Source organism: Glycine soja, chromosome 6 (genome assembly GCF_004193775.1).
Source record: "Glycine soja cultivar W05 chromosome 6, ASM419377v2, whole genome shotgun sequence".
Lineage (NCBI taxonomy): Eukaryota > Viridiplantae > Streptophyta > Magnoliopsida > Fabales > Fabaceae > Glycine > Glycine soja.
The window spans coordinates 5,065,310-5,090,323 of record NC_041007.1 but is presented as its reverse complement, the minus strand read 5'-3'; the positions used below and the strand labels follow the sequence as shown (position 1 = coordinate 5,090,323).

Sequence of the window (25,014 nt, the reverse complement as noted above, 5' to 3'; positions counted from 1 at the left end):
TCTTCTTATGCCTATGCGTTCTTTTTATCTTTCCCTGATTTAATCTCGGGTATTAGGATAATAATGAAGATTAAATAAATTTGCGCTTAAGTATACATGTGTACAATTTTATGAATGAGCTTTAGAATATTTTATCTCTAAACAATTAATGTACATTAGTTTACTGGCTTTGATGTGTAAATGATGAATGCATGTTAGGATATTTTGAAAATCATCAATTTTTCTTTTCGTCTAGAAGCCTTTACCAATATTAATACATTATATCATAAAAAGAGTGTGGTAAAAAAGAAAAAAAAAATGAAATTCAAGAAGTAAATAAGTAGTGCACTAAATGCAACAAATTGTTTTACTTCCTTCCTTTTATAAATAAATTGTGTTATTAAAATATTTATTTTCCAAGGCTGGTCGAAAGGTAATATTAAAGAGTTAGGGAAAACAAATATTTGTCATTGATTTTTACAAAGCGAAAAAGTCATACACTCAAATTAATTAAGTTTTATGACAATTAAGAAAGTTAATTAATATTATTAATTCTATTTATTACATTTAAAACATATTTTTTTAAAATGTTTATTAGAATTTAATATTAAGAGCTCAAATTCGAGTTTTATAGCTGAGACGAGTGGTTAATCATCTTTTCTGATAGAATTTAGTTATCAATAAATTTGATAAATATTTCACATTAATAATATTATGGGTATAAAAAGAATCATTAAAAATAAAATTACTGAGAAAAAATAGTACAAAATAGTTAAATTTTACTTATATTTGATAAAAAAAATATCCGCCATATAAATTTATCATTAAAAATAAAAAGATTTCACTCAAAATTTATTTCAAAGATGACAAAATCAACAAGAAAAATGGTTATACATTAAAAACGTAAATTTTTTTATACAAATCAAATTCTAACTTATCATATGATAAATTTGTTAATTAATAATTAACTTAAAATATAGTTTCACACTATCACCGTGCCCGCGCATTAAACTCAAAAACAAATTGCTGAGTCTCACTCACCAGCAGCAGGCCGCCCTGATCTTCTTATTAATTATTTCATTACTTATGATGGTATGTAATCTTTTAGTATAATGTCTTGAATATTGATGGTGTAAGTTCCAAAACTCTTTATGACGCTTTATTTTGTTTTATTTTTGGTGAAGATTCTAGGACGCTTTACAATCGTGGTGGAATTCATAAAATTAAAATCCAAACCATATAGTATTTTTTTTATGGAAGATACATTTACCTTATAAAGGCATGAATCATAAGGCAGTTGTGTAAGCAAGATTCTTCTGTGACTCTCAACCGACTACAGAATTCTCTGTCAGTGTTTTTGCTATGTATGAATTCAAATAGCAGTGATCGTGGCATGCCCTTAGTCTTACTAATGAAAATATCCAAGGACAAGTGAACACAAAACAGACACGTACGAGGCTTCTAGCTAGTGCCTCTCAGTGATACCAAATGCCACAGCGCATATACCAAATTAAACTCCAGCTTTATAAATTTTAACGATCTCAACCCAGCTAGTAATAGTATCATCACCGATTCAAACTAAGCCTAAGGTCATAATTATCTGGATATGGCTCAAGTCTTCTTCCAAACTATTTAGGACCTACCTGTCAGTGGACGAAATATATTGGGGGCAGAAGCAAAACGATAATTTATTGGCCCGCAAGTCTGGTAGATAGTAAACATCTCACATCTTAAAATTATAATAATAATACATTAACAATTAAACTAAATAATATCTTATAATTATCTATAACCGTTAGTGTTAAAGAAACATATCCACTTGATCTTTATATTTTGTCAAAAAATGTTTTATTCCTTTTATTCTCAAAACTTCTCACTAGTCACTACTTTGTTATATTTATTCTCATCTTCTATTTAACCTCAACTATCTCTCTCTCTCTTTATTTTATATATTTTATGGTATCTATATTCTTTATTTTAATAAATATATTTAAATTTAAATTTTATGTTTTTAATTAAATATAATGTTATATTAATATATCAAATTTAACTTCTCTTATATATTATTAAGTCTGGGTTAAATGAAATTTAACTATCAAAACTCCATCACCAATTGGTCTGGCTTTGACGCGTGGCTGGTCCATTACTAATCCACCTAAGTAGTGTAAATGACGTGTGATCTAATCTAACTAGCAGTCCAGTATGCGTCGGGTGTAAGCCACTTGTGAGTTGTGCTTGTGCCCATCCTTTTAAAACACTCATCCGCCACTGGTTTCGGGAACCCTTCGAATTGGGCAGAATGATAATAACATTATAACGTCACCACAAATAAATAACTTCAGTTTAATCAGTCAAGCATAATTTTAAAGAGAAGAGTTGCAAATACTAATGTTTTCTTTTTCTATTGAGTAGTTCAATATTTTATTTTTGACGTTGTGAGTTGTTCAAATATTAAATGCAATAATCTTAATGATTTTTAATTGAAAACCCTTTCGAAGAGTGATTTAAATGTATATCTACCAAAATTATAGTGCATCACTATTATATTCTGAAAGAGGCAATGAATCGCAAAGCACATGGCCAGCTGCTCAGCTAGCTGGCACTGTTTCATGAACAAATTCCTGACCAGATATTTTTTGAATTTAATCAAAGTTTCCAACTTTGAAATCTTCTTTCTTTTACTATTGGGATTTTGTTTTCGAATTCATACGACATTGTGTTCCTTCCTTCATGCATACTCTTAAAATTGGATTATTTCACTTAAATGAATTTTATTTAATGTAATGTTTTTCAATATTGTTTATTTCCTCTTGTCCTGTTTCCGAAATCATGCGAAAGAGTCCTCCTTCGTGCATAGGCCATAGGGTATCTAAATATGTCAATTATTTCTGCCTCTTGTTAATATTTAAGTATGCAAGTTTCGAACTCAAGAATTCAATATTCCAATTCCAAAGTCCAGCTGCACAACCAAACTGCAATTAAACAAAATAAATAATAACAAAAAATAAAGAATGACTGAATGGAAATACCTGACACCACACGCAAAGCAACTGGACGAACGTAACGGAGAGATAGTGAACGGCGTCACGGGTAACGGAACGGTCCCAAAACGACGGAACGGAACCACCCAGAAGCCAAATGCAAACGGCGGCCATTGACGGAAAGTATAACAAATTCAATGACGCTGCAAACAGAACCGGAACGGGTCACGCTAATTAATCCACAACGGAATCCTCAAATACCAATAAACTAATTTTAGGTTTCAATTTTAATTCCAATTTTTAATTAATTTAATGAGAGGAATTTTTATGTCCCAAATTAAGCCTGAGATGTAGGATTTTTGTGTATGTATGTTCACTGTAATCAAAATATGCAGAAGGCATAAAAAAAAGGGGTCCAAACTCTGCTTCCATAGCAAAATTTATGTACAAAATGCAATTTTGTGTAGGTCCATTGTCAAAGATCTATGCGAATTTCACCATTCTGCTCCAGACGACGAAATCAAAACTCGCCGGAGAGGACTCGCCACTGCCTCCCAGCCGCTTCGCCGGAATCCAACTCTGGCGGCAGATAAGGGCGCCAGGGGTGGTATGGAATATAAACCAGTAAAATCAAGAACAACCTGCAAGCTGTAAATAGAAAAAAACATTTTCTTTTCTTTAAAAATCATAGATCCTGGGCCTTTGACATGACAGAGAGACGACTGGGCCTGGGCTCGAACCCCGCTCTCCTCCTCTGTTGATGCGAACTGGGACGAATGAGTGCTGTCAGGGCCCGTTTCACCCACTCGCCCTCCACGCCTCCGATTCTCACCAGCGAGTTCTTCATAGCGGATCTACGCATGTTGAGCCGGTTCGAAGGGTACGAATCGGCGTTGTGGTTGCTGCTTCCTATGTTCTTGTGGAGGCTGCATCGAAAGGACCCAGGGTGCGTCGTAGGGGAGCACATACACGTCTTCTTCTGGCCAGAGATCGGACGGTTGTTCTTCGTCGTGATGATCTGGTTCGAGATGGACCGGTTCGGAGATATGGACCGTGGATCGATTGAGAACCGGACGGCAGAGGAGAGAGGGGCGGGGCTGCATAGATTGACACGGGTGGGCGATGCCGCACGGTGATGGCTGTGAGCGTGATGCTGACGTGGCTGGTTGAAGAAGGATGAAGACGAAAAGCCAGAGCTTGTGGAGGAAGCGAAGGCCGATGAAGGAGAAGAGAAAGGAGTTTTGGAAGTGGTGTATGAGCAGAATCTGGTGGAGGGTGAGAGGGAGCGTAGAACGGGTCCACTAGACTTTGTTCTGGAAGAGGATGAAGCCATTGAAAGAGAATAATAAAAGCAAAAGAGAGAGAGAGAGAGAGAGAGAGGAGAGAGAAGGTAGAAGATTGCTCTCTAAGGTCCCCTTTGGGGAGTTGGTTTGGCAAACCTAGCGAGTCTCGGATGCCGGTTATAAAGATGGGGGGCGTGAGAGGCTGAAACGTGATTAGCCAAAGGGGTAGGGGGTTTTTTCGACCTGGGGGGACTGGAGTTAGTTAACTTAACCAGGGTTAATTGTTGGTTGGGTTGTACAAGACGTAGAAAAGGAGCGGGGTTATGGTTAGGATTCTGATCCAACGGTTGGTGTGACGCGGACTGCTTAAAACGATAGAAAAGAGAGTGGAGCGTTGGACCTAGGAAAGCGTAAAGGCTGACACGTATAGGATTATAGGGAAACGGTCGAACGCGAATGTACCAGAAAGCCACTTCCTTGTCGGTAATAATAGTGCCCTATACCATTCCCTACTTTATTTTTTCCTTTGCTTTTATTCTCCCAGTACTTTTCGTAAATAACCGCGGGGTCCCTACCTTGCTGCGCCGGCAAGGTTGCTTCGCACACAAACCTTCTTCTTTACTTCCCTAATTTTTTAGGGTTAGGTTTTGACAATGAAGACCAAAACACAGATATTCATAAATTTTTATACACCTGTAAACTTATAATATACAGTATACTTATTCTAAAATCTTATCATATATAAATAAATGTATTTATTATAAAAGTTAATATTTAGTGTAGATATTATTAATATATTCTAATTAAATTCATATAATATATATTAAATATATACTATTTTTAAGTGATTATTAAATTCATATAATGTTTTTATTAAATATAAACAAGTTTTTTTAACTTTTAATATTTTTTTAGACATTACTTGAAACTATATTTCAAAATATCTTTCAAATTTTTATATTTATTTCCTTTTTCCTTAAAGATTTATTATATTTTGTTTTTCTTTTTTCTAATCAAGGTAAAATTATTATTTTTACCTTTTTTTACATATGATAGAGTTTTTCTCTTTTTTACTTTTTTTTATTATACTTCAGGTGATAATGATACTGACGTATAATAAGTTTATGTATTTTTTGTTTTTTTTAATATTTTATAAATAAAAAACCGTAAGTGTTTAAAATTAATTTAATATAAATATTATGATATATATTTATACAAGTTTCTATGGGATACAAGAGTAGAGGTGCATACATATGAAAATATGTAATTGTTTTCTCACAAAGATAAATGAATATGAAAATAAAATTTAGTCTATTAAACACAAATTTTGATTTCTAGTGACTTTTCAACATCCAATTCAACTAAAATAAATTCTTGAAATAAAAAACAAATGCGTGACATGTTAGTGAGCCACGGGACACTTTTATATCCACAAAGTTAATATTTTAAATAGTCTCTATAGTTGCTTTAAATGAATAAATGTTAAGGTTTTAAATCTTATATATATATATATAAAAGATCGAATTCACTTAAAAATTAATGTGAATTTTTTAAAAAAATCACATGATTTAACAAATTTTAATTCTTATACTTTCATATAACATATCACCTCTAAATTTAATATTTTAAAATTTACAACACATTTAATGTTTGTAAACTAATAAATTTTAATTGAAAATTTCAATTTAAGAAAAATAATTAATAGTACTAATAATTAACTATGCGTCATGGATTGAAACTACAATGTTTTTAAACCATGTAATAATCTAATTCAGAAAAAAAAAGTAATAATCTTTCTCTAAAAAGTTATTCTGATAGAAGGATTAGATCGGGTTCGAGATGGGCTAAGGTAATTAACATTTAACTTAACTCACTCTTTATGAACAAATTGTTTCAATTAATAAGGCAGTAATTAGTAAACTTTATAACGTTAAATATCTTTTCATTACTGCACCAATACCATAAGATAGTAGTATCTTCGTAAGACATTTTATTTGATTATTTTTAGTAACATGTTTTACAATAATATTATCACTCATTTATAAATTACCACGTATAATTGAAAAATGCTATTAATTTTGTAATGGTTATTTACGAAGTAATTTATAATACAATCTTAATTAATTAATAATATATCACAATAAAACTCTTACAACATGTTAATAAAATTCTTACAATTAGGATAGATAATAACAGAAACATGAGGACCTGAACTAACTAGGGGAAATCAGAAATTCCTTAAAAATAAAACTATATACAGAGGTCAATACTCAACGAAAAAGAGCATGCAAATTGCAAAGGTCAAATCAAAATTAGGTTGTTTTGATTTTATTTTCTATAATATACAACAGAACTAGTAGTTAAACAGGTAGTCAGGTAGACGTGTTACATAATTGTGATTTATGAAGGGCAGTAAAGGGAAATGATTGAGCCAACTGTTTCGTAGGCCAAAAACCAGCAGCATTTTCATGACCCATTATTGATCGTACCTTTTTTATATTAATAATTTTAAATTTAAATTATCCTATAATATATTTTTCCTTTTTTTACTACTTATTTTCTATTTCTATATACAGTAAATACTAAACATTGTTTACACTTCACGCAAACACTTATACCCACCAAAAAACGGATTTTAAACTTGCGTTATTATACGATATGAATACTTTTTTATTGACCGTTGTTAATACTTATTGTTAATTTTTTTTATTAATAGATAATCAAACTTACAATTTTTTTTTCACTAAATCAATCTTATAACTTGAATAAGATATGAGTGATATCTTATCAACCAGATTAAGTTTTATTTGCAGTTCAAACTGTGTTTGAAATTGAAAAATATTTGTGACTATGAGGGTATGACCTTCTCAGCTCTCAAACAAAGTCATTGGCGGTTTAGTTGGACTAATTCAGATTGGTCGGCCTTGCAATTCAATTATTCAACTGTTAGACTTTTTAGTTCGTCCCAATTTTATTGACACCACGTGTTTACAGTAAAGAGAACCATATTGAAAAATATATGTTTCTAATTTTAGAATACGTAAGATACTAAAATAGTTGATAAAGCTGTCTAAACGGTGGAATCTGTCCAAAAAGCAATCCCACAAAAAATGACTCCCTTGATCAATATGCAGCAAAATGGTCCAGAAATTGGAAAGCAATATCATATGATTTTTTTTAAAAAAAAATTAGGACCGTGGAAGAAAGTTTCTAAAAATTCAGTAGTAAAATCGCACATTTTTTTTTTCTATTTTAGAAATCGAAAGATACAAAAAAAAAGTAGTCTAAAACACTGAATTTGACCAAAAAGCACCCCATATAAAATGACTACTTGATACTTATATGCAATAAAATGACTCGGAAATTGGAAAATGGTATCAAATGTTTCATTTACTATTAAATTCTGAAAATTTAATTAATAGACTAACTGTTAAATTTTGGTAAATGTAACCGGTGCTTTTTTTGGTGAACTAACCAGTGCTTTATTAGGGATATTGATTAAAGAATGAAAAGGAAAATATTTCTATAAACAATAGCATTAATATTACTAACATATATTACCGTAGTTTTAGTATTAAAATGTTATTCATTAATCATCTAAAGAGTACTTACAAGACCCTTAAATTTCTTCGTTGCTATAATAAATACTTTTATTTTTAAGAAATGATTTTTGTACTTACAAGACCCTTAAAAAATAGTATCACAATAAATTCTAAGAATTTACTAGTTCTTGTTCTCTAATTAATATATTAACACAGCAAGATTCTACCAATTTATTTATAAGATTTTAAGAAATACTTTTTATTAGTTTTTTTTAACAATTTTTCTTTTTGAAGAACATTTATTTATATAAAGAAAGTGATTCTCGAAATTCTATTGATTTTTCAATCAGTTTTTATGATAATTTCACACTTTCTCTCGTAAAGTACTGTCCTAAATCTAGAGCAGTCAAATGTTATGTTTTGGACGTCAACATGATTCCTTAATGCCCAAGTAATGCTTCCAATTATATATTTTGCCTTTGAGTGACGTTGCACCTAACTACAACCGGATACGTTAATATAGGAGATTTACCAATACATTACGAGAATCTTCTTCACGAATTCACCATTACCTAACTATGGCGCATTCCAGTTCTCTGTATAATTTTTTTAAAAAAATCATATATTGTCGGTGTAAGAGTTTTTCATATTATTAATTAGTAATTATCTTAAATATAATTTTAATATAATCAGTATAAAGAAATAATTTTATTATATAATAATTTGTAATTAAATAACAGTGTCAAATACATTTGAATTAAATAAAAATGTTGTTCGATTTTTATTTTATTTTTAATGATAATATGCTTATTTAAAAAAATAACTTGGTTAGCCAAACAAATGTAGAGTAAAGCTAACTTATTATTTCTTCGAAGCTTTGATGGATATGCAAGTCATATTTAAATAGACTATGATCAAGGAATTGTACGATTGTTATGTGATCTTTTATGGACTTATTATTATTTACGTCGTTGTCGTTATTTATATTTAGTTTATCTTTGTATAAAAAGATAAGGTTTTCCAACCCAATACTAATATAGTCAAATTGATGCATCCTATAAAATTCACACATTAAGAATAAAAACTTATTATGACAATTTTCTTTTCTTTTTCTAAATGCATGCTACTTTTTAATTGAGAGTTGAAAACTAATCTCTCAAAATTTTAAAATCTACTTAAATTTCAAAAGACTAATATCTTCTGAGAAATGTTATTTCATACCCATGTATTTGAGATCAAACTCTTAAGATACTTTACTTTAAAATTAGATATTTGCTTTCCTTCAAAACCTTTTTTTTAAAAGGAATTTCCTTCAAAACTTCAAAACTATAGTTCTGACAAAAGTTACAACAAAATATTGACATGCTAAAATAGTGTGTGCACTCACCACTCCCCATTTCTTTGTTATTGTTTGTGAGATTCTCAAAATTCTCCTCCATTTATAGGACTGAAGGATCGTGTTCCTCTGTCATGTGTTCCGTGTAGTCAATAGGAGTGTCGATGACCTTTACGATTGCAAACCTGGGCATACTTTTCCTATGGGTTTTCCATGTGTTTGAACAAGCTCCCTTTTCCCAATCCTTTTACTTAGAGAGTCTCCTTTTGGAGTTGCTTTTCTCCTCTTGATTTGGGAGTTGTCTTTGTTTTGTTTGGGCTTTTTACCCAATCTATTTTTATGAGAAAAAGAGGATGTGTGATGTCTATTAGCAATTATAATAAACTCAATTTGATATCTACTCAGTGCGTGAAACAATTAGTACAAATTTACTGTAGTTTAAACCAAAAAAATGGGAATCTATAGCATAAAAAGGTAGATTTCTAGAATATTTGGTTGCAGTTTAACTTTAAACCACATATTGACTATTGAGAGTTGGGGATTTTTTTTTATCTCAGAAAAATAAATCTTAATCATAGTTAGTGACTTTATATATACACCGTAAGGATTAATGATTTTCAGGAACATGTGGGTTACACTTACTCCAAACTCCAAACACTGTCCAACATCTAAGACTTGCCACGTTGGACTAAATGATTTTGCCCCACAGAAGAACAAACAAGAAGCTCCATATCCTTCTATTTGTGTCTTGTCTTCTGTCTGATTCCTCCTTTTTCATCGGGCCATGTAAAATAATGATATTTCATTATAAAAAAAAAACTAGTGTGTCATACAAAAGAAGCTACAACATTATACACCCAACACCGGAAAAAGGCTAAACTTAGTTCACACATGTTCATCCACCAACTAGCAACATCATTATCAATTAGTTTTTGCTTAATTATCCTTCAGGGATCTGGGCCAATGCTAATGCTTGTCCTGGTGCTGGTGCTGGTGCATGTGTAGGAGTGAAGTCCTTTGACTCTTTTCTATATAGACGATGTCTCCTCTCTCTCCCATACACGATCCAGAAGATCAATGAGAACATGACGGCAAAAGAGACCATTACCAATCCAATATAGATCCATCTACTATAACGCTGTAAACCAGGACAATGGTCCCTGGATATGTCGCTTAGAGTTTCTCGAACGAAGGTGCAATCTTGTAGCTCAATGAGGGACGGAGCATAATCATACAAGGCGTTGCCCACGTTTATTCCAGCAGATATTTGGTTGTAGAAGGTAGGGGTCAAACGCCCCTGTGTCATGCATATCTCAGATGGTGAAACCTGGCACACAAAATTGCCATACACCTGCATGAAGCATCACACATTAACTAATATTAACACTGACTCAATACCTGTTACGCCTCAGTCCCACATTGAGTAAAAAAGAAAATCCAACGAGATACTTAACTATAAGATTTTGCATTCTGATAGTTTAAACTTTTGAAGAGCATCTCCAATGCAGAGGCTCAAATGAGTTGCTTAACAAATTTTTCCATTTGGAACTAATGACTAGGCCGTGCGTCAATAAGTATTTAGAGGGGAAAAAACAAAATGAATCAAACTTCTTTTATAAATTAAGAATTTTCATTCTTAACACGGCAAAGCAGTGTTTCTGTATTTTGTTTTATGAAGGAACGTTCAATTGATGTACCTGTGTTGCATTGCTTAGGGTGACTTCACCAGCATCACATTGTCTATCCGTCATGTCAGGATGGAAGGGATTACAGAGGAGTGGCATGAGGGGACCAGATTGATTGTAGTAGAGTGGAGTGAAATTGGGGGCAAAATTTAAGTTGGAGACATTGGTGATAACTTGGTTGACCAAATTGACTAGTTCAGAAGTTACTTCTTTGCTTCGTGACAATGTTTCTTGTGCAGTGGCATTGTCCACACAGGGCAGAATATCGTCCATAGCCGTATGTGCAGTCGGATACTGGATCCACTCATTCACAGCTATACAACTGTCTGCTGTCGCACTAGCAAAACAACAAAAAAAGATTAACATTTGGTAAAATATTATAAGGTGAGGAATGAGTGTTAGACCAAAATGACAAGTTTAACATTATTTATCTGAGAGATTTCAGAAGGATCAGTAAAATTCAAATTTCATGGCTGGAAGACAAATTAGACCAAAACCTTAAGTTTTTAACATAATTTCTCCAAGTGATCTCTGAAGGGTCCTTAAAATTCAAGACTAGAAGACAAAGTACTACATATTCTATGGCATGATCGAATAATAATAACAATGTGATTATTCAAACAAGAACATAAATCCTTGCTACCACATTGGCATGATTGAACAATAATAACAATGTGATAAGTGATCAATTTCAGATTGAGAATAAAACTGAATTTTGGAAAAATTGTCTGCAAGAACAACGATGAAAGATTCTTGACAAAGGAGCTAACCAAAGGAGGTTTATCAAAGAAGAGAAAAAGAAGAACCCAATCAGAGAGCAGCAATGGTGGCAGAGCCCCTAGAAAGGAGCTCTGACATCATGTGATAAGGATAAACTTAAGAGAAAATGTGCAATGTGCTTTCAATCTGAAATTGATCACTTATCACACGTTTCAACTACACAGTGCAGCTTTTACATGAAGCTTCCATATGAAAACTAACTAACTAATAACAGCTGGCTAAAAATCAGCAAAAAAAAAATAGTTGAATATAAGGCAAAACTGGTGAATATACTTTGGTTATTTTAGGAATTGGAGAATGGGAACTTACTTATGGAGAACAAGGAACAGGCCACATAATATAAGGGTGCCAGTAACAAGAACCCATCCTGCGATTACCAAGCTGCAATTATTTATGCCAAAGTGTTTCATGAGAAAATATAATGTTAAGTGGAGTTATGTTTGCTAGCAAAGAATCTCAAAAAAAGTATATAACATTAGGTGGTACACAGTATATCTTACTTACATGTACACAAGGAGCTGTATGCCAAAAATCGAGAATACTGTAGTAACAAGTAAAAAAAAGAAAATGAATACCATAATAACTTCTGCATCTAAATTGGGAGTATAGAAGGGACTTACAAAATCCAAGAAATGTCAAGACTAGCATGACAGCAGCTATTATGATAAGTGCTAGCCTCCTGTATCAGCGTTATGTACTCATGTTCATGTTATAGAGTAAAAGATAAAGCAAAAACCAAATATCTGGAGCAGAAAACATTATAATCAATCATTACGCAGAATCTAAGAGATCTTGTATGTTGTCTGAGTTCTCCTTTGTCTTATCAGCAAGGGTGCTAGCAGAGTTATTGATATCTGTTTCTGCTTGATCAATATCAGTTTGAACATTTGTGGGGAGAAAAACTCGATCGATTCCAACCTGCTTAGCTTGAGCAAGATAATCTGACACGTTCCTAAGCTTATCCACAGTAGAATCAGCTTGATGTACCACATACTGCAATGTATGTGTCATGCTATGATGAAAACTTCCTTGGCCAATGTAGAGAACTGCACATCCAATCCTGTTAACACAGAAAAAGTGCAATTTGTAATACAGATCCAACTAAACCTGAAACCAGTAAAACAGAAGGAAGAGAGAGATGTGTACAATGCTGTAAATGTGAATAATATCAGGAGAATAAGGGAAAGGGCATAGCATGTTGGTGAATAACCATATGGCTCTCTTTTATGACAGAAGTAACAAACACCGATGATCACTAAGCATAAGCCAAAGCCCAAGAACCAGACTGCTGCAATACTGAACAAAGGAGCTGCGGTATATGCCACAGACTGCATTCAATAAAAAAATAGTAAGTGGACTTTGTTTTTTGAAATTCAATATTGCAAAGCTAACCAGTTAGCATAGTAAGCTTAAAGTGCTCAAAACTGAAAGAAACTAAATTAAAGAAATAAAACAGAAACCACAGTCAGAAATGATCAAATTATCTCCCAAACTGTAATCTACTCCAGACAAATATCAAATTCAAACAATTAAACTTGAAGGCTGAAGCATAGTAGGATCATTCAGGACCTCAATTTTTTCTCACTTTGAATAACACTATGATTGCTTCATGCCTCATCCAGGAAACTAATTAATAAAGGATAATATGACCACAGAGGCATAGAGTCACAAATAAATATTAAATTTCTGTAAGGAGATTTCTGAATATGCATTTGCTTTCATATATCTTGAATTCTTGTATACACAGGAATACGCTTTACATAGAAGAGATGATTGCTTTATATAGACCTAGACCTAACTACTCTAACTATAAGGATGAAGTTTGTTATTTGTTACAACAGTCTATAGGAGGTTATTTTCCTCTATCCTTTACAGTTTCCATAAAATTACATGCAAAGGAATATTTAAATGCCTTTTTAATGATAAAAAAATTCCTTTTTAATAAGACGCATCTAGTGGTTCCCATTTTACTTAAAGCCGAATTTAACTCAAGGTATAAGTGCGTGTTTGGATAACCATTCTGAACGTAATTTTGAATGTAGAACACATTTTTGGAAAGGGTGCAATGATTATCTGAATATGCACTTAATATATGGACTAATGCTTTTAATGCATTACCTTAGGTGCTTTTAGTCCTATTTAGCAATCAAAATTGGAATTTTCCCCAATAAACCATACAATAAAGGTCAGTATTGAAGATCGGCATTAGTCACTAAGATAAAACACATTCTGGTATTATTCCATATACTTCCAAAAGTCAATAATGATTCTTTTTGCTCACTTTTCCAACAATTCCACATTTCATAATTTAGGCAAATAAACTAAAATGCTAGCCGAAAATTGGTAACGGCAGTCCCAGAACCAGAATGTAAGCACAAATTTTGAACCTTAACAGCTACAATTAACGAAACACGGTCCTTAGCACACTACAAAACCATCACCACAGCACAAAAGAGTAAAGGTTTGAAGAGCTTACAGCCCAATAATCACTGCTAGTGATATTCCATCCATAAATGTACTTATTGAAGCCATCAAGAGGGTCTTTTCTTCGTGTTCTCTCAGCAGCTAAGGGAAAGGGCGAGCTCTCGAACGGTGCAGCAGCAAATACATACAACCGAGAAAGGCCAACAACGTTTTTTCCCTCGTTTTCTGTCCCTGTAAAAAACAAAAAAGTTTCATGCTTTCTAGTGAAAGATGTTCAAGAGTGAGAGGGTAGTCCTACATTGTCATAGTGGTGACATTTTGCACCTCCACTGAACTTAAAGTGAAAAAAAAAAGACAACAACATTTGTTCAAATTAGAGGCTTGTTTGGCTTCCAAGAGTTTATGGGTGTCCAAACAGTGAATAAAAAGGTCACAGAGAGAGGTGTGAGTGAAATATATACCTGAAGCCTGGTGTGACAAGAGACAGGAAGCGGACAAGAAAAATGTGAGCAGGAAAACAAAATGAAGTGGTCTGTAATTTAACAACATTATGTGAGAGCAACGAACATGAAGCTTGGTGTTGTTCACTCACACTGTCACTGGTATCTGTGCGAGGGGAGAGACTAGAGAGAGAAGAAAGAGTTAACGGTTGGAAAATATCGGGTTCGGGAGACCGGCGAGTCGCTCTGGACATTAACCTCGTTAATACCCCACCATTACCAAATGCCGGAAAAATAATAATCAAAATATATTATATTCAGATTAACAATATAACAATAGAATAACGTTGATGTAATTTTTCGTTAATAGGACACAACATACAGTTTTTTTACCGTCACTAATACCTCATCATCCACCTACGCATAAGGAGTAAAAATTAAAGATAAGACAACTTAACTACTGTATGTACTCACACAGTCACACACAAACACAAATTATGTTCGTTTTCTTTGCAATTATAATTAAGTATTTGTGATCGTAATAGTATAAAAAAATCCATGAACAATGACATTATCGAATTAGAAATATCAAACTTTAAAATTTAAGGAGGTAAATAAGTTGTTCTACTAATAAAGCTTAGTGCACCACATTAGTGTATGATTATCAATGAGACCACGGAATCTAAAGCATTGAATCATGTCTTTTATAATGAGTGTTAAAAAAAATTCAAACTTGAAAACATCTCATGTTACCCAAGAATCAGCAAAAATAATAATCAGGTTACCTATATATACTCTTTAATACAATTGCCGATAAAAAAGTAAATTCATTAATACACTTTTTATTTGTTTGTAAGATTTTAAAGCTTGTTAATTTGATTTGCACTTAAAAGAACAAGAACAAATGAAAAATGAGTGTAAATAATGAAGGAGAAATTTTAAAAAAAAAAAAATGAGAGGAGGAGTGATTTTCCAATTGTAGAGTGACAAAAGTCAAAAGTGGAAGATGAGATGTAAACCAGAATGGGGAGGCCCAGGGAAAGCAAGTAAAGTTAATAGATTGGGCTCGTTCCCCAACGTAGTTCGCTACACTTACTATACCGCTTTTGACTTTAAGGCAAGGTTGGACCACCATCTCAGCCGGTCTTTCTGCCCGTGCCTTTTTTTCCCTCCTTTTCATGCTTAAACAGTTAAATTCAAAGAAATTATCACTTCCAAAAATGTTTCACTTTCTCCCTCTCAGCTACTCGTACATTTTTACACTTTATGTCTGTTACTGGTAGTGAAAATTAATAAATATAATAATTATGTATATAAAAAAATCTGCATCTTATTCATCATTGCATTTCTCTCATTTATTTTTATATGTCACTAACATGAACGAATCTTAAATCATATATATACTGATATAAAGAATTAAAATTAAGAAATATTTAAAACCCCATTACCATAAAAAAGTCATACAATTTATTTAAAAAATCACATGATTTTTAGGTATAAAATGTATTAAGTGGGATTAATTAAAGACCAACTTTTTTTAGTTAAATTATAACTTATTTATTATTATTGTTGATGGTACTTTTACAGTTTTTTATGTCATATATATGAACATTTTAAATTTACCTCACCATACCCCGAGCCAATTCGTTTATATTGGATTAATTAAATTTAGATATATTGATATCCGGTTATATATTATGTCTTGGGAGGGATCTAAATATGTATTAAAAGAGAGGTCAATTTTTTTACACAACTATTTAAATATTTAACTTCTAATAAAAATTATTTAATAAATAATGAATTTTATAAAAATATTTATTATTATTTTTGTGTGTAAAATAAGAGATAAGAATCACCTTTAGAAGGAATAAGCAAACATCAATTCAACATTTATTTTCCTTTTATTAATATTACTTTTTATTTTATTTTCTTGTATATATAATGTGTCTTGAGGGGGAGGGGGAAAGGCCCTGATTATTTTTTATGTATAAATTTAATATTTCTAATTAAAGATTCATGATGAAATTTAAAAGAACTCCCATAACCATAACCCATATCAAACATTCCGTGTGAATAACCTCAAGTTGATTCTGAGTGACAGGGGGTAACATAAGAGCAATGCGAAGAGAAAGCAATGTCAAAAGGTTCACACCCTCTAGGATACAACAAAACTAAACTAGGTTATTAAGTGATAAAATTTACACAACCTCACATTCGTTCCTCGAGCTATGGAATATATGCAATGTACAAACAAACAATGTCAAAAAGTTAATGCTATCTAGGATTCTTCTCTCTGGCACACACTGAAACTAAATCTTGATTGATATTTCTAACCTTTTATTTTTTTATTATTTTTATCTTATTTCTATGTAAGGGGTTTTTCATTTAAATTTTCATAAGAAATTCATAGCTGTATAAGTATTTTGGTCAATGTAGAATCATTTCCATTTCAGAAAGTGAGTTTAAGTAAGTCATCGAAATTTATATAAAAAAAAAACTAACAAAAGTTGTTAGCTGATAGGTTTGTTTCTCTTCATAAAGTTTATATGATAAAAATTAAATCATTAATATAAACATTATAAATTTATTAATAATATGATGACTCGGTTGAAAGCACCAATTTCTTATATCAATATAATAATTTGATATTAATAAAATACACTGATAATTAACACACACATATATATATACACTAATTTAATGTCTATACTTTCATCGATCTCTTTCATATATTTTCAAGATTCATTCTGGAAAAACAATACATATATAACTGAGCCGGGTTTTATTATTCCATGGTCCGAAATATTCCTGTGTATGAACAATTTTTTAGTGTACTACTACGTACCCGTGTGTTAATTTGCACATATTGCATCTTTTGATAATGTCTAATAAATATTTTTTTATATCAAATGAAGTTAATTAACATGTAGAGTATTTGTACTATTTTTTCATTGGCTAATAATAAAGTAAACAAATTGTAAAAAGTGTCTACAACATTCTCACAAAAACTAAAACAGAAATATTTAATCCAAAATTATTATAGAATAAAACAATTTTTTTGGTGTAAAATAAACTATTACTTAATTACCAACCTTCAACCTAATTGTACCAAAAAAAAAAAAAATCTTCAACCCAATCGAATAACCCTATTAATTAGTTATTTTTCAATAGACTCAAAATAGAAATATTGAGCAAAGATATCTGCTAATTAGTGATTTGGCAATTATAAAAATAAATACAAGAGTAAGAATCCCAACATTTTTATTTATAAAGCGTATAACCATATGGAGCTTCCACAACAGACAAGAATAAGAGCACATTAGCAGCTAAGAAAGTAAGATCTGGCCACGAACCATACACATACTTTTTTCTTTTTGATGGCAATTTTCTCTTTGACATTTCAATTCCCTGAATAATAAGCATTTGGAATTTTACATTTTGCACTTTCAATAGCCCTGTGAAGAACTAATGAATGGACTTTGGTCTCCTTAAGTCACGGACATTGTCATTCCGTTCCAAAGCGACGCCACCTCCGTAACGGTTCATTAAAATCTCAGCTCAGCCTCTCTTAGGATTCAAATTCAAACATTATCTTCCCTAATACGACGTCAGAGTGTTGTCGTTTAAGGTGAAACACACACAAGTTTGTCAAATTAATTGTACGGTGCTCAACTGCTACCAAGTAATAAACCAAGCGATTTGAAAAGAGCGATTTACGTGTTGTCTACTTTCTCCGTAATGGCTAAAATCCATTAAGGTCGGTTTAATGGTAGAAAGTTAAAGTAATATACAAGATCTCATAAATTCAAACCTTTCGTAAGGTTTGTAAAAATAAAAAAATAAATAAAAACTTGTTGATAATTGACGGATAAATGTGCAAGTGTAACCACACTAAAAAAAGCATACTATCATAAAACCTTCAACAAATGGGCTTTTGTGAAACTGTGGTTTTCTCTAAGAGATTGTTCACCAAAGCACTTAATGGGTTCCTACATGGGCTCATGCTTCCTGCACCCCATATTAATTTTAAAATTAACCAAAAGAACAAAAAATACCCTCACGACTTGTCTCATGACTCATATCATATCCCCTTGTCCTCCTCCTCGAAGAAGTATGTTTCCTTTCGTAATTTGGTATTTCTAAGAAAGACCATTCCCGATTGTAGTTGATTAGCTATAGATTGATAAATCCGTAATACATTAAGTGTTATATAATTTCTGAATTAAAAAATTCACAAGTTTTGTTTTGTTATCAGGAATAGGTGTTCTGAAGCTATACACTCAATTCAAAAGGTAATCTATAATACATATTTCGAAAGACAATTATAACAGCATTACAAATTTAGAATTTCGTAATAATAAGATATTCATAATTTTTTATTACGAATAGAGGTGAGATCTCACTGCAAGAGGTAAAAAGGTTTGCGAATAGAATGTTTAGTGCATTGTTGTAACACTCTTTTTAGCATCATGTGCAAGTATAGAATGATCCGTTGAAAAGTAAATAAATTCAGCCTAACATTTGAGAAGTTTAAAAAATGATTTGACTTTTTTATTGGTTGCGATTAAAACTATCAAAGAATTGAGGAGCAGAACCAATTGGCAATACCTCGGAAACTCATCTCAAGCTACCTGGAGGGAGCGAACAAAAGACAAAAGACAAAAATAAAAATAGAGACAATGAAGGGTATCGTGAGCGGATTCTGAATATTTGAACCTTTCTAGACTTTAGTATCTTCTTCAAGACCAGATAATAATCACGAACAACTTATAAATAATCGATTTTTCTTCTGTTCTCTCCTCAAACCAAATGACTAATTCTTTCCCACTCATAAATAAACAAATAAAACAATTGACTAATAGTATTCAACATTTCAAAAAACGTAACGCAGAAAATAAAGACTTGGAATACAACTGGCGTTTCTCATTATTATTGGGTTGGAGTTTCTGATTGTCGTGAGTTAAAGTTCAAAATATTATTTCTAATTTGTCCATACATTAATAATTAATTTGCTAGGTAACCCTATTATTTTGGATTTTTCCTTCAGGGAAAATATATATAATCTAGGTTTTTTTTGGACAGAATATAACTCATTTTTTCTCATATAATGCAAAAAAGATGGTGTTAGCATTATGTTAATTTTTTTTATTGTTGATTATGTTATTGATGTCAAATAGTTTTTACTCGAAGAAATTATGACAAATCTTTCTCAGAACCATAAATAACATTATACTAATTTTGTACCACTACTACTTATTTTAGGAATGGAAAAAAAATATGTATTTGGTTTTTATATTTTTAGTCAAATTTAATCTTAATTTTATAGTTTTAAATAGACTAATTTAGTCTCAGTAGTCTATATTTTAAAAAATAGGTGAATTTAATCTTTGCGTTAATAATGGAAGAATCAAATAAGGATTAAATTTAACTATTTTTTAAAATATAAAGATTAAATTCACTTTTTTTAAAGAATAAAAACTAAAATGATCGATTTGAAATTACATATACTAAAATCCAACATGTACTAAACATATTATTAATTTATTGCAAAATTAAGTAGCGAAGAGCTGATGAAAGTATATCAGGCAACTTCGTAATAGACGAACAATATTATTTAATACACATTTTTTTTGACTTATTTTAGATAATAATTTCCCTAATTTTTTTATAATTTTAAGAATTTTTTTCTGTGAACTAATTTAAAGTAAACGTATTTTAGTATATGCATTTGCACGTGATGAATCTTTATGTTTTATATAATTGAAATTTATTCTAAATAAATATTTTTAAATTTATAAATCATTATAATTAAAATTCGTAATAAATAAATATTTTTAAGATATAAATTATATTTTGAATTTAAAATAAATAATTTAATAGTTTATGATGTGATGCATTGTTATTTTTAATTATTGATAATTCTTTTAAAAATTATAGAAATTTAATTTAAAATATAGATAAAAAATTGAAAGAGATAAATAGTTAAAAAATATATAAATAAAGATAAATAGACAAAAAAATAATTTAATTAAAAAAATGTCAGGCTGCTCCACAAACCTCTAACCAACTTTTATATATATATATATTCGTATTTTGACATATTATCTTATAAATATACCTATGTTTTTTCAAAATAAAATAAAATAAATATATCTACATCAATTATACTATAAAATAACATGCATATTATCTGCATCAAATATTGAATACTATAATAGTTTATTATGCACTTATCATATCTTACTTTTATCCGACTCTTTTATCTATCTTATCATATCATACTATAATTTTTTTTTTACCAACAATAATTACACATTATGAACAAAATTAATTTTTCATTCAATGAGTTAAGTGATCTCTAACATTTATGCTATTAGTTAAGTGATCTCTAACATTTTTTTATAGCATCTCTATTAACATACTTCAAAACTTCAATTATGTTAATTGACTTTAGGAAGAAATATAATATGGTAATAGAGGCTGTCTATACGGCTATACCCATTTTTGTTGCTTCCGTGGCTCTTGGTGGGTATCGAAAGCTTCACACTTGATAAGTAATTGGCTGATCGACACTTCAAGCATATACCTTATTTTCGAAGCTATCCAATTCAAGATATATTATTTGACGAAATTAAGCAGTGAAAAGCCAGGAAAGTATCAAGCAATTTCCCCTTAGTCAATGACCGATATTATCAATACGCATTTGTTTTGAATTTTTTTTTTTAAACCAAAGAGAGAATTATATGATAGGATTGATAATAAAAGTTTCAAGGAGGAATAAGATCAAAGTAATGGTCATGGCTAGAATACAATCTTAATGTCCTTGCAAAGAGAATGAACGACCATGATGTTTGAAAGTAAAATAAGTTTATATCTCTATGCATATATCAATGATAGACACAAACTCGGTATTATCTATGTTGTGATTGGAAATGCTGTCAACAACTTGTTTACACTCCAATTCAATGACAACATCTTTTTACATATTAAATATTAAGAAGAAAAAACTTCTTTAAAACTATTCTAAAATAAATGTTTGCTTAATACCAAAGAAATTGTTGCTATGCCAAGTATAAAAAGAATAAAAATGCATAACAATATTTAAGCTGTTAATTTTTTTTAAAAGAAAACACTTATTAGGTATTATATTACATATTTTAATTAAAGGTTATTATAAACATATCAACCAAAAAATATATTATAAACCTATGTCAAGATTCTCTTTCATCTCATTTTCATTGCATTTTCTTTAATTTTGTATTTTTTTTCATCACAGCTGGTAGCATATCTGTCTCTACTTGTTTCTTCCAAGCAAATTCCCAACCGATCACCCAACTTCAATAGCTTCCTATTGAAGGCGTTTATGTGTTGAGTATTTTCCATAAATTAATCATTTGAATGGGTACAAGTTTCTTAATTAGAAAATTCTTATTCATTCCCTTCTTTGCGTGTATGCGGTAGTTTTACCACATTTTTTTATTCATATGGGATTATTTCTATAAAGGAGTAAGTAGGACTTTTTAGTGAGAGGTTATAATATCTGATATAACTTATAACTTTCTGAAATCGTAAATAATGATTTTAATTTATTTTTATTTTATTTATGACTTTAAAGTCATTAGTTATTTTTTTATTTTATGATTTTGAAGATGTAAATATTTTTTTTTATATTTTACGATTTTAAAGTGGTAATGTTTTTTTTTTCACGCTTTATTGTATTTTATTTTCTTTTGTTTTTAATTTTTTAAAAATTTTACATAATCTTTTTTATTTAATTATTAAATATTATTTTTATTTAAGATGTTGTATTTTTTTATGATTTTATTTAATGTGCTATATATATTTTTTTAACGTTTTTTATTTAAAATATTTTATATTTTTTAATATTATTATTGGATGTTGTTAATAGTAAATTCCTTTATACAAAATAAATAATATTATTTCATAAATTATAAGTTAATATTAATAACAAAATATTTTAATAGTTGGTTTAAAATTTTAGTTTTTAAAATTTAAGTATTTAAAATAAAACAAATATTCAAAAAAAATATTAAATATCATTGAGTTACTTTTTTATTTCATTTAAAAAAATTTAAATTCAATGAAATTATTAAAATATGATCTAAATTTTAAATATACAAAATATATTAAATAAAATAATATTAAAAAAATATATAACACGTTAAATAAAATAATAAAAAATATACAACATCTTAAATAAAACCAATAACAAGTAAAATTAAAAATATTTATTTAATAATTAAATAAATAAAATTATTTACAAGTTTATAGAAATTGAAAACAAAACTGGCCGTCTATGCCTCTTAAACTTAGTAGCATTTTATATTTTATTTGTAAGAAATGAGCATAAATGAATTCATATATCTATATCTGTATATCGCGGCTAATTGGTGTAGCTTTTTATCACTGCGGCAGAATTAAGCATAAAGATGTACAAGGTAGCAAACGCCTCAGAATACCTTGTGATCACTGGGGTTGGAATCACAGACATAAAGCTTGCAAAGAAAGCATGGGTTCTCCCAGGCCAGTCATGCACCGTTTTCGACCTCTCTCCGGTGAACTACACCTTCGAGGTTCAGGCCATGAGCGCCGAGAAGCTCCCTTTCATTCTCCCTGCAGTCTTCACCATCGGTCCCAGAGTGGAGGACGAAGACAGCCTTCTCAAATACGCCAGACTCCTCTCCTCCCACGACAAGCTCTCTCACCATGTCAAGGAGCTTGTCCAGGGCATCATCGAGGGTGAGACGCGTGTCCTCGCTGCTTCCATGACCATGGAGGAGATTTTCAGAGGCACCAAATCGTTTAAACAGGAAGTGTTCGAGAAGGTTCAGCTGGAGCTTAACCAGTTCGGCCTTCTGATTTACAACGCCAACGTTAAGCAACTTGTTGACGTGCCAGGTCATGAGTATTTCTCTTACTTGGGCCAGAAGACTCAGATGGAAGCTGCCAACCAAGCCAAAGTTGACGTGGCTGAGGCCAAGATGAAAGGAGAGGTTGGATCGAAGCAGAGACAAGGGCAAACGCTTCAGAATGCTGCCAAGATCGATGCGGAAACTAAGATAATATCGACGCAGAGGCAAGGAGATGGTAAGAAGGAGGAAATAAAGGTGAGGACAGAGGTTAAGGTGTTTGAGAATGAGAGAGAGGCTGTGGTGGCAGAGGCAAATTCCGAGCTTGCAAAGAAAAAAGCTGTGTGGGCTCAAACGGCGCAGGTGGCAGAAGTGGAGGCCGCCAAAGCTGTGGCTCTCAGAGAAGCGGAATTGCAGAGAGAAGTTGAGAGGATGAATGCTCTTACAAGGACTGAGAAGCTTAAAGCTGAGTTCCTCAGCAAAGCAAGTGTTGAGTATGAAACCAAGGTTAGATTCTTTCTTCTTAATTACTTTGTGTTCACTAGTTAGACAAATTAATTATCTGCAAGGATCAAACATTCGTATCGAAGAAGATAAGCAAAATAGTTGACTTCTACTTCAGAATATGACGTTGAAAATTGTGTATATACGTAAGAAATGTTAGCTATATATATACGTACTATTTATCATTGTCAACGATGAAACCAAAGAGTAGGAAAAGCATGTATCATGTATCCATGGAAATTGTGGAATATGATAGGTACAAGAGGCAAACTGGGAGTTGTACAAGAAGCAAAAGGCGGCGGAAGCAATATTGTTTGAGAAGGAGAAAGAGGCGGAAGCGCAAAAAGCATTAGCGGAGGCAGCATTTTTCAGTCGGCAACAAGAAGCTGAAGCAGAACTATTTGCAAAGAAAAAGGAGGCAGAAGGGCTTGTGGCACTTGGGCAGGCCCAGGGGGCATATTTAAAGACACTTCTTGGTGCACTGGGAGGCAACTATGGCAACCTAAGGGACTACTTGATGATAAATAGTGGCATGTTTCAAGAGATTGCCAAGACTAATGCCGATGCAATTCGTGGACTTGAGCCAAAGATTAGTATTTGGACTAATGGTGGAGATACAAATGATGGCTATGGAAGTGGTGCCATGAAGGATGTTGCTGGTGTCTACAAGATGTTGCCACCTTTGTTTAAGACAGTTCATGAGCAAACCGGTATGCTGCCACCCGCTTGGATGGGAACCCTGCCCGATAATGGTTCTTGAGCCTCTGCTTATTAATACCTCCACATCATCAAATGTGTGCTGCTCGCTTTTCCTCTTTTTTATTTTGCCGATTGGATGCATGTTTTGTAAATAAGGTTTCTTCAAGCTCAAGCTATCAAGCTTCTGCATTGCTGACAACTTCAGTTATTTACATTCGTTATCTTTCTCAACAAGTATAATTAGTCAACCGTTAATAAAAAGAAGAAAAGAGGTATCATGAGAGTAATAAAGAAATGAATCTCATTTTTCATAACAGAGGAAACTGTGATGACTTATCTACAAAACCCATAAGAAAATAGAAATGCAACAACACTTTAGCACTCAAAATGCAATTTCATCCTCAATTAACTTAAATATATTTTTAGTCTTTTAAATTTGAGTTACTTAAATATGTTTGTGGAATGTTAGTATAATTGTTTTGTAAAAAATT

General features: G+C 31.3%; 4 protein-coding genes across 4 annotated transcripts; 1 reads left to right on the top strand and 3 right to left on the bottom strand.

Moving 5' to 3' along the window:
- Positions 1 to 1,689: 1,689 nt before the first annotated feature.
- Positions 1,690 to 3,237, bottom strand: LOC114414956. Its single transcript, XM_028379413.1, has 2 exons — positions 3,009 to 3,237; positions 1,690 to 2,262 (listed from the first exon to the last, which is right to left on the bottom strand). The coding sequence occupies exons 1-2, from the start codon at positions 3,132 to 3,134 to the stop codon at positions 2,086 to 2,088; spliced, it is 303 nt and encodes a 100-aa protein (XP_028235214.1). The 5' UTR covers positions 3,135 to 3,237; the 3' UTR covers positions 1,690 to 2,085.
- Positions 3,238 to 3,367: 130 nt separating this feature from the next.
- On the bottom strand, positions 3,368 to 4,410 carry LOC114414953. The gene has a single exon (XM_028379412.1). The coding sequence runs from the start codon at positions 4,291 to 4,293 to the stop codon at positions 3,646 to 3,648; it is 648 nt and encodes a 215-aa protein (XP_028235213.1). The 5' UTR covers positions 4,294 to 4,410; the 3' UTR covers positions 3,368 to 3,645.
- A 5,305-nt stretch (positions 4,411 to 9,715) lies between these two features.
- On the bottom strand, positions 9,716 to 14,745 carry LOC114414952. Its single transcript, XM_028379411.1, has 9 exons — positions 14,472 to 14,745; positions 14,063 to 14,241; positions 12,733 to 12,914; positions 12,362 to 12,646; positions 12,207 to 12,265; positions 12,091 to 12,127; positions 11,896 to 11,967; positions 10,819 to 11,143; positions 9,716 to 10,472 (listed from the first exon to the last, which is right to left on the bottom strand). Exons 1-9 carry the CDS (start codon positions 14,557 to 14,559, stop codon positions 10,062 to 10,064), a joined length of 1,638 nt encoding a protein of 545 aa, XP_028235212.1. The 5' UTR covers positions 14,560 to 14,745; the 3' UTR covers positions 9,716 to 10,061.
- An 8,075-nt stretch (positions 14,746 to 22,820) lies between these two features.
- LOC114414951 (flotillin-like protein 4) lies at positions 22,821 to 24,757 on the top strand. The gene is made up of 2 exons (XM_028379410.1): positions 22,821 to 23,827; positions 24,081 to 24,757. Exons 1-2 carry the CDS (start codon positions 22,901 to 22,903, stop codon positions 24,582 to 24,584), a joined length of 1,431 nt encoding a protein of 476 aa, XP_028235211.1. The 5' UTR covers positions 22,821 to 22,900; the 3' UTR covers positions 24,585 to 24,757.
- Positions 24,758 to 25,014: the final 257 nt, after the last annotated feature.